Here is a 10,200-nt window from a genome sequence, read left to right as displayed (position 1 = left end):
CAGCCACAGCACAGATAAATCTCCGGGAAGATTACTCTGCAGGAGTCCGCTATTGTTCCTAGCCACATGGCTCATTAATATTCACTGCACACTGTGTTATTCTGTACTAGCTCCTCTGTGATCAGAAGCAGGCAGGACATGACGACACATTTGGCTTCACAAACATGGAACCTGCCATGGGCTGTCAGGAGCATCATTCTCTGCATATACTATATAAAAATTCTGTGAAATCCAAACGTGGACAGTGAAATGCATATGTAATGTAAGTACAGCCAATCTTTAGCTACTGATATATGTGTTTATTTTCTCTGAGACCTTATACCTAACAGCTCCTCTTTAACACAATTCCTTCATTTTAGAGGCTCAAAAGTAATTTTGTTCACCCCAGTACATTAAAGATTAAAGTCTGCACTTCAACTGCATCATCATTGTGGTAATGTACTGAACCAAAAGTTCAGTTAGGTCTTAATATTTATGGACGGACCCATATGTATTTTTAACAGGGCTGTGGAGTTGGAGTCGAGGAGTCGGAGCAATTTTGGGTACCAGGAGTCTGAGTTGGTGGTTTCATAAAATGAGGAGTCTTGAGTCGGGAGTCAGATTATTTTTGTTTCGAATCCACAGCGCTGGTAAGTATTAGACTAAGGAGTAATTTTGAGTAACTGGAGTTGGAGTCAGAGTTGGTGGTTTCACAAAACGAAGAGTCGGATGATTTTTGTACCAACTCCACAGCCCTGATTTTTAACACACTGCCTGCACCAGAAATGTACTAATTTTCACATACTTAATTGGCCTAATATGTAATAATGCCAAACTACCAACAAAAAACAAACAATCAAAAAAGTTAAACATCACATTTTATTTCAGTAACTGTAATATTATAACGTAGAACTATGAATATTCTGTACATTTTGGTATTTTACAGCAAATAATTTTTTGGCATTTTTATGAATTCTATTTAAAAATATATTAATCCTTGAAATGCAAAGTTGTTGCATTGATACACGTATTGATATATAAAAATATTGACTGCATAAATAAATTTGTGTATTGTATCAAATAAATTACATTTGTAACGCCCATCGTTTCAGCAGTCTTTCTTACGTTTATCTTTTCCTCTAATTTCAAAGGCTGCAAACACTTTTGATGTCACATAAACTGTCCCAGTTTTTATTTTGTGTTGAAAAGAAGAAGACTGTGTGCAGCTGACCTCACTTTGATCTTCCCATTCTTTCATTTCTTCTTCCCGGATAATTATCGACCTTCCAAGTGACTGCCCAACGAGATGACAGACTTCTTGAGCTTTGCGTCGAGCATTGTTTACTGCAGTTAGGCAAACTTCACGCCTAAAACAGATATTTCTTATTGAATAATGTGAAAGCCATGTAGTTTTCTTTACAATAGGTCACCCATAAGCAGTATGATACTTGCAGGAATGGATAATCTCACCATTTAATTAGGTAATCACACTGAAGGACTTAACACCTGAACAGTATATAAAATTACTGGAAAACGTATTCTCCACTATATTAGTCACTACAATATTCATATCTATCTATCCAATTTACGGCACTGTTAAATTATGTCTACTAAATTATGTATAATCCATATCCTCAGTTTAGGTTCCCTTTAAACAACAATACAGTAGAATCCCATTATAGTAAACTCCAAGGGGCCAGGAAAAGCAGTTTACTATATCAGAATTGGTCATACATTGTATATTTATACAGACTCATTTGCTGGGACCTGAGGACAGAGTTTACTATATCCAGAAGTTTACTATAATAAGATTCTAGTGTACATAGATTAAAATAAATTCTCTTCCACAAAGACAATCTACTGTGTTGACCAGAGTTGCCTGTGTGTCACTGATTCATTCCATATAACTGTACTCCAGAAGCTGGATTTAAACTTGTGACCCAAGATTTTTGTAATGTTTCTGTTGAGAAGCTTTTGGCTCATTACCTGAAAGTTTTCTTTTTATTTACAGCCATATCAGTAAATACCTTAATTTTTCCATATTCTCTGGAGAGTGGTAGAAATGAGGAGAAGAGATGGTTACAGAATTGTCTAGTTTTTCAACAAGCACATTGCAAAGGTTCTGCAATTTTTCAAAGTCCTTGAAAACAACGCAGACCTAAAAATGGAAGAAAAAGAGAATTACCAAAAGAACATTTGAAGTAAAGTTTCAGGAACTTAAAAGAAAATCTAGTACTGCCCCCCCCCCCCCCCCCCCCATACACAGTCTATGAACTGAAAAAAAAAATCTACCTTTTAAAAAACTTTTTCACTGCAGAGAAACACAAGACCGCTATAACTATTGTATTGTAGATCTGAGGCTGTCTAGGGAAGAGTGACAACATGACATCTCAGGTCTTATCTCTCCTATAAGGTACTCAGGACTTGATTTGATGTAGGATACTACACCCACTTTATATACAGCAACCCTGTTCCAGTCATGCGAGCACAATTTAAGATCAGGGAGTAATTGAACAGGAAAGGAAAAGACAGCTGCACTGTCAATAGGAAGGTGGGGGATACCATTAATCCAGTTTACTAGAACACACATATTACACACGACATGTGCTAAACAACAGAGCAGCTTTCGTAGGTGGGGCTATTGGGAAAACAGTGCGCTTGTAGGTTGACAAGTATGGCTGACAGGCTTTAGGTGATGTTGGTGGGGGGTAGGGGTATGGTATAAGGGGCAGTAGTGGTATACGGATAGGAGAACTACAACTTAAAGCATGTAGCTCTCCTCTCCTTATACCACTACAACCCATTATTTTAATGATGTGAGAGAGAGTTTGTAGTTCCTTGAATGGCTGGCTGGATGCATATGAGTGTTTCCTCTATTTAATGGTTAAGAACCCCAGTTGCTCCCAGGCTAAATGTCAAATTGTATGCACGGATCATGAATTGTCTACTTGTATGATGGTATAAGTGGACCAATCCCAAGGAGGGAACCTTGATGATTTTGGTGGGTTGGCCTAATTTGAAAATGCTGCAGCATTTTGGAGATCTTCCATTTTGTTATTGCTGTTTGTTATGCACTGTTCCACGTGCAAGGATTAAAGAAAACCTGTACTAAAAAAAACCATCCCCTGGGGAGTACTCACCTCAGGAGGGGGGAAGCCTTAAAGAGAACCCGAGGTGTGTTTAAAGAATGTTATCTGCATACAGAGGCTGGATCTGCCTATACAGCCCAGCCTCTGTTGCTATCCCAAACCCCACTAAGGTCCCCCTGCACTCTGCAATCCCTCATAAATCACAGTCGTGCTGTGAGGCTGTGTTTACATCTGTAGTGTCAGTCTCAGCTGCTCCCCCTCCTCCTGCATAGCTCTGGTCCCTGCCCCCGTCCCTTCCCTCCAATCAGCAGGGAGGGAAGGGATGCAGGCGGGGACTGGAGTTCTGCAGGAGGCGGGGAGAGCAGCAGACTGACACTATAGAGATAAACACAGGCAGCTCTGACAAGCTGTTTGTCAGCAGCGTGGCTGTGGGAATTGCAGAGTGCAGGGGGACCTTAGGGGGGTTTGGGATAGCAACAGAGGCTGGGCTGTATAGGCAGATCCAGCCTCTGTATGCAGATAATATTCTTCAAACCCACCTCGGGTTCTCTTTAAGGTCCCAATGAGGCTTCCCCCCATCCCTGTAGCTGCAGGCAGTCCAGTGCTGGCTCCCCCGAAGCGTCCCGCAATCCTCCCCCTTTCCCCCAAGCGCTAATTTATTTACCTTGCCGGGATCCAGCGCAGGCGCAGTAGCAGCTCTTCCTGTGGGTAAGTAGCCGTACCCGATCCTATCAGCTCTACTGCGCAGGAGCAAGAGGACTCGCGCCTGCGCAGTAGAGCGGATCGATTGGGTTTGGCTATTTCCGCCTTAACCCAAAGGGAGATCCGCTAGTACGCCTGCCGCACTTTGGGGGCCTGCAGCTGGAAAACGGAGGGACAGAGAAGAACGGGGGAAGCTACCTTAGGATCCAGAGGCTTCCCCTTCACGAGGTAAGTACCCCCCAGGGGACTTTTTCTTAATTACAGGTTTTCTTTAATATTCATTTGCATTTGATTTGGCCACATGTCTTTGCACCTCCCTTTCCCATATTTATGGTTTGTGCATGATAAGCAGTTATTTTTTCAGTCCAAAAATGTCATCTCATCTGCAGCAATATATCATATGGTGCTTATTGAACCTGTGTTCCCACCACTTACAAGGTAAAAACCTGAAGCTTGCAGTATTGTAATGGTTGTTTGAAAAATGCTATGATATACTGAGCAAATTCTGTAACAGGAATGTGGAAAGTAAAAATATTTTAAAAGGAAATTATTTCATAAAATCAAGTAATAAAACAAAAAACTGAAAAACAAAAAAGGGGCAAGAAATATATCAGATTATGTCATGTGTTAATTCATACCTCCGCATCCATCTGATATGTGTTATAGATTCGCAAAATTTCTTTGGAAATGGTTTTGTGTTCATCCTAAGAATTAAACAGAAACTTTAGTTAACTAAATTCTTACTAGATATACCAGCACTGCCCAACTTCAACACCAAGGGCTGTATTTTACCCAAACTGAACTGCAACAGAACCAACGGCTGTATTTTACTCAAAACTAGATGCTGGAGGGCTGGACAATGCCCCCATCACATCTTCACTCACTTTAGAAGATAAAATGGCAGCAGGGGATATGGTCACATGCAACAAAATTTCAGTGCTTGCCTTCAGCCTTTCCTAGTGTATCCATCTAGTGTGTCCCAGTTTATACCTACCCTCCCCCATTTTGACCGCTGATACTTACTGCAGAGACTGGGACTAGGTACCACACCACTGACAGGCACTATGCTGGCATTGACAATGTCATGGAACTACATCAAAAAGATGCAGCAGTGTCCCTGTAATTACCCCAACCAAAAAGGAATTGCACAAATGCTGCTTTTACCTCCCATTACACTAATAAAATGCTTACAAAAATAAATGCAGCATTACTCCACCATGACACTCCCCCAACCAAAAAAATCCAATGAAAATACAGTAAACAAATGTGTTGCAATAACATCACTTACCCCAAAACAATCACTGACTGTATAATGACCATTAACCCTCTTCTCCCCAAGAATTATTCATTTTCCCCCAGAAGTAATTCAGTGATAGACCCCAGTGTAAGGCCAAAACCCTGTGTCAAATACACCTACCCAATTACAGGTCAGATCCCAGTGACACAGAAGACCCCCAGTTACAGATCAATTCATCAGACCCTAGTGACAAAGAAAACTCCAGTGACACAATAGACCAGCAGAGTTACAAAACAGAATCCAGCAGATCCTAGTGACACAGCAAAACTCAGTTACAGGTAAGACCCCAGTAACACATCAGTTACAAAGCAGGCCCTAGTGACACACCAAGAAGATCACAGCTGCCCAGTGACTCTAAAGGCCCGTACCAGCTCGCTATTCTTCCAACAATTTTCCCAACGACTGACGATTTTTTTAAAGTCATTTACATGATCTCGCAATGTGGGTACAGACACACGATCACGCGAACGTCGCTTAACGTCGTACAACTATAACGACTGTCACAGCTGATCGGATCTTTAAAATCCCAGATGACTCCTGCACAAAGTACCGTGATCGCTTGAAGTCTCATCGCGCCCGTCGTGTAACATCGTGCATACCCACCGGCCGGAAGAATGATTGGCGGAGCTTTCGTCGTCAGGGAGACGTCGCTAGATCCTTCTCCCTGCATCACGAGGTGAGTACTTAGCTTAACACACCAAGGTTTTATGCCTCATGCTGTTGCCACCTGCATATACTTCTCTTCCTAAACATGGCATGCTGATTGAAAGGAAAGACTGCATAATTCTGCATCTCATTAACCATCCCTTTGTAAGCTGTGAACAGAATGGTGGGATCTGTGCCATGGTGTGAACAGAGGAGGGGTCAGAGGATACAGTTGTACTGTATCCAGTGTCAGACTGGGAGTTGGAAAAGCTGAGGAAATCCACCTGATGGCCAAGCAGCAGAAATCCTGTATTATCACTCCCAATAGAAACCTGTAGCAAGTCTTCACTGCAAGCAGCAACACCTGATTACTGCTGCTTGGCCAGCAAGTGGATTTCCTCAGCTTTTCCAGCTCCCAGTCTGACGGTATCTATTCTTTATAATTTCATAAAGATGTTAAAGATTGACCACGGGTGACCTGATGTCTGAAAGCCCAAGAAGCCATTAAAATCTACTTCAATTGGGAACAGTGGTTTGCTACTGTTCTTGTTGTATGCTTTGGTATATAAAATGGTAATAAATGGTTAGATCTAACATCCAACTATAGTCAACAACTATATCCAACTATAGTCAAGTGTCAACAAAGACTTTTTTTAAGGCTGGAAAGGATGGCGAAGAGAACATTAATAGAAGGTTCTTATTAACCCGATTACATCAAAGGAGTGCAATTTGTGTTATTTCCAGTGGGTGGGGCTAAGGCAGAATGACTACAAAGGGCTCTATTTATAAAACATTTGCGAGGGAAAAAAATCTTGGAGGGAAGACACTGCATTGGCATTTTAGACTTTTGTGTGCTAATTCATAAAAAAAGTTTACACTTCCGATAAAAGGTCAGGGAATTCCCGCACTAAACTAGCGGTGCTGGCTGAGTTGATACATTTTCTCTGTGTAGAGGCAGAGATACTATAAAGGAGGCACCCCCAACTTCCCTTTAGATGTGCATTTTTTTTAAACTGCCTCTCCTTGCCCTGAATCTTCTCTGAATCTGTCTATTAGTCTTTCTAAACAATCTATTTAATTGCCACAGCTTAGAAGAACTTCAATAAATGTTACACATGCAGGCTTTCTTATGTGAAATTTATCTGAAAACAGGTACCCCAGGGGTTAAAAAACACAGCCTGGGATGCCTTTTTTTGTTCTGCTCTCACTGCTGCTGCCTGGGAGGTCTGTCTCTCCATTAGCTTGCCTGTTACCTCTGGCTTATCTCCTTTTCTAAACAGTTGGTATTCTCCATTCCCATTCCGCCTGCTCTAATCTTTATGAATTGACATTTAGTGACATGTGTTGTGATAATCACCGCACAAGGCGGTAATTTCCTGCACTGCTCAGGAATGTCAGCTTTTCATGCGGAAACAGCTTTTATGAATGGACACTTTGCTAAATGGTCGGTAAAGTCAGCTGTTTTGAGCATTACCGCATGCGGGAATGCTTTATGAATAGCGGCCAAAGTCTCTGCTCAGGTGGAATTCAGAGAATAACTTGTTTAGAAAGCCTGAGGACAGGTTGTCCTTTTGTGGAATGAGGAATTGTGGTCTTGCCACTTTGTATATTTGCCTGATAAATATGCGAAAAAATGACATGCATGTTGCTGGGTTCACTCTGCATTAGATGCACAATGCTGTGGTACACCTGGTTTCTCAACTCATTCACTGGTGGTGCTGCTGCTGCCAAGGTTGTGGATTCGGAGTTGAAGAGTCGGAGCAATGTTGGGTACCTGGAGTCAGAGGTTTCAATAAACAGTCAGATGATTTTTCTACCAACTCCACAACCCTAGTAAGAATATGACTAAGGAGTCAGTGGTTTCATAAACTGAGGAGTTGGATGATTTTCGTACCGACCCCACACCTGTGGCTGCTGCCACCGTTCAGGTCCACCACTGCCGCTCAGGTCCACTCAGGGGACAAATGCTGCTATGCACATCGAAGCAAGGCAAGTTGGTTTGGCGCCTGCTTTGCATTGCACCTGAACTGGACACCGCCATAGGCCATAATGTTAATTACAGCTAAAGCGGCACAGGCGTCGCATTATAGGGCTCTCCATTGGGTTGCAACAGACCAATGGGAATCCTCCCTTGCTTGTGAGGATTTTTATTGGTCCACCACTCAGTGAACCTATGAGAATTCACCCTGGTGAGGGAGGATTCTCATTGGTCTGTTGCAATCCAAAGGAGAGGCATGCTTCTGCCAGGGCTCTGATCTGTAGAGTAACACTTGTCCCCTGCAGTGGATCCAAGCGGCAGTGGTGGCAGCAGTGGACCCAAAGGCAGGTGACAGAAGACATGAGAAAAGTGCTGGAATATATGCAGCGAATAGCCTAGTGTCAATGGACACTGTCCATTCTCATTTGCTTCTGTCATAGATTGATCTCCATGTTCGGAATTATCCCATAGGCTTCTGTTCTGCTTGTCGGACCTGAATGAACGGAGCAGTTCCAAACTGAACCTAATGCCTTGCATATGATCTGTTTGGCCTCGTTCACATCTAAAATCGTAATCGCAAACGTTTTGCAATTTTGTGTGGCTTCTTTCCCCCTCCTGGCTCTCCACTGCACGCTGCGTTTTTGGTAAAAGCGCTTTTCCAGAGCAGTTTTTAAATTCACTCCCTGACGCAAGTCTGGAAGTGAAATCTTTGACCCGGAAAAGAATACAATGTATTTATTCTTAAAAAAACGAACACAATCGCTGCAGAAAGCGATTTTTTTAAGCATTTGCATTTTTCCTATACATTCCATTAAGGCAAAATCACCCCAAAAATGGTACAGGCACCGCTTTGCTGAACACACAGCGCACAAACTGCGCTGATATGAACCCTCTCATAGAGATTCATTGCACAAGCGTTTTGTGAGCGATTTTAAAAATCGCCTGCGCTTGAAAAAAGGCAGAAAAAGCTCTTAGTGTAAAGGAGCCTTCAGTGTGTCTGTTAATCAGCTCAGATGAACAGAACAATTTTCCTCCCTTCTCTCTCCTTCAGAACAATTTTCATGTCAGTGTGAACTCACCCTATTATTATAACCTTTCAGCTTGAATGATTCATCAGCTGTTGATTTATTAATCAATAACTTCCTAAGTTGATGAACTCTGTGCCAAGTTCCTGCTCTGCCCACAGGAATTCTGCTTCCTGTGCAGCAGGGATATTCAGTGTGTCCGTCCGGGTGTCTAGGCAAGAGCACAGGCTATGGGCATCTATGTAACCAAAACAGGCAGAGATTGGCTGTTATGTTTTTTCCCTGAGCTTTATACTGTAGGTTTATCCTCGTATTTCCCGCTGGCTTCCCTCACCGGCACGGCACGAAGTCGGAGGCTCTGCTCGATGTACTCCAGTCTCCGCTGCACGCTGCTCCTCGCCTCGGCCGCAGTCCCTTTGCTGCTCGTCACCCGAATGCACACCCGGGCTGTGTCCGGAGCGGCGCTCATCTCCGCTGTCCCGGTGACTTGCACCTCCCGCCCTCCCCTCTGTCCTATCACTATGCCCGGCCTGTTCTCCTGCTCTTCCCCGCTCCTTTCCGTAATATCCGCCGGCTGCAGGGCTGCGAACATACGAGAGAGCGGGGCCGCCATAGCTGGCAATTGTTGTTAGGGCAACGAGTAGGCGTCCAACCGAGAGTGATGCGCTGCGTGCGTCCTGCAGATGACGTACGCGTATAGCGCCGCTTGCCTCTAGGAGTCCATGACATACAGACTGGGTGTTCAGTGGGTACATCATAATACATGTTAGTTTATGTAATGTAAAATGCTGCCCATGAACATGGTCTATCAATGGCAATAATTTAGAATTTACATTGAAAGAGTACCAGAGATGGGAGCCCTGCCATATACATACCTGGGGCTTCAGGGCCGGCGCTACCATAGAGGCAAAGGAGGCAGCTGCCCCAGGGCCCCAGAGCTTGTAGGGGCCCCCAGTGGCTACAAGAGGAAAAAAAAATTTCAAATCGGCCTTATAGTTTTTGAGAAAATCAATTTTAAAGTTTCAAAGTAAAAAAATACACATTTAAAAACCTGCCGACTTTAAAGAGACTCCGTAACAAAAATTACATCCTGTTTTTTATCATCCTACAAGTTCCAAAAGCTATTCTAAGGTGTTCTGGCTTACTGCAGCACGTTCTACTATCACCATCTCTGTAATAAATCAACTTATCTCTCTCTTGTCAGACTTGTCAGCCTGTGTCTGGAAGGCTGCCAAGTTCTTCAGTGTTGTGGTTCTGTGATGCATCTCCCCCCTCCTGGCCCCTCTATGCACACTGCCTGTGTATAATGATCTCTTGAGATACAAAAGGAAGGATGTATACAGCCTGCTTGTGTATGAATGAATTTTCTATGTGTGGACATACTGTACATCAACCTACTTCCTGTTTTGGTGGCCATTTTGTTTGTTTATAAACAAACTTTTTAAAACTGTTTTTAACCACTTTTAATGCGGCGAGGAGCGGCGA

At 43.1% G+C, this 10,200-nt stretch overlaps 1 protein-coding gene across 1 annotated transcript; it reads right to left on the bottom strand.

Annotated features, from left to right (window-relative positions):
- Nucleotides 1-840: 840 nt before the first annotated feature.
- On the bottom strand, nt 841-9,359 carry IRAK1BP1 (interleukin 1 receptor associated kinase 1 binding protein 1). Its single transcript, XM_068281522.1, has 4 exons — nt 9,050-9,359; nt 4,409-4,474; nt 2,007-2,137; nt 841-1,346 (listed from the first exon to the last, which is right to left on the bottom strand). The coding sequence occupies exons 1-4, from the start codon at nt 9,326-9,328 to the stop codon at nt 1,088-1,090; spliced, it is 735 nt and encodes a 244-aa protein (XP_068137623.1). The 5' UTR covers nt 9,329-9,359; the 3' UTR covers nt 841-1,087.
- Nucleotides 9,360-10,200: the final 841 nt, after the last annotated feature.

Source organism: Hyperolius riggenbachi, chromosome 4 (genome assembly GCF_040937935.1).
Source record: "Hyperolius riggenbachi isolate aHypRig1 chromosome 4, aHypRig1.pri, whole genome shotgun sequence".
In the NCBI taxonomy this organism is placed as follows: Eukaryota; Metazoa; Chordata; class Amphibia; order Anura; family Hyperoliidae; genus Hyperolius; species Hyperolius riggenbachi.
This window is presented reverse-complemented; position numbering and strand designations above follow the sequence as displayed.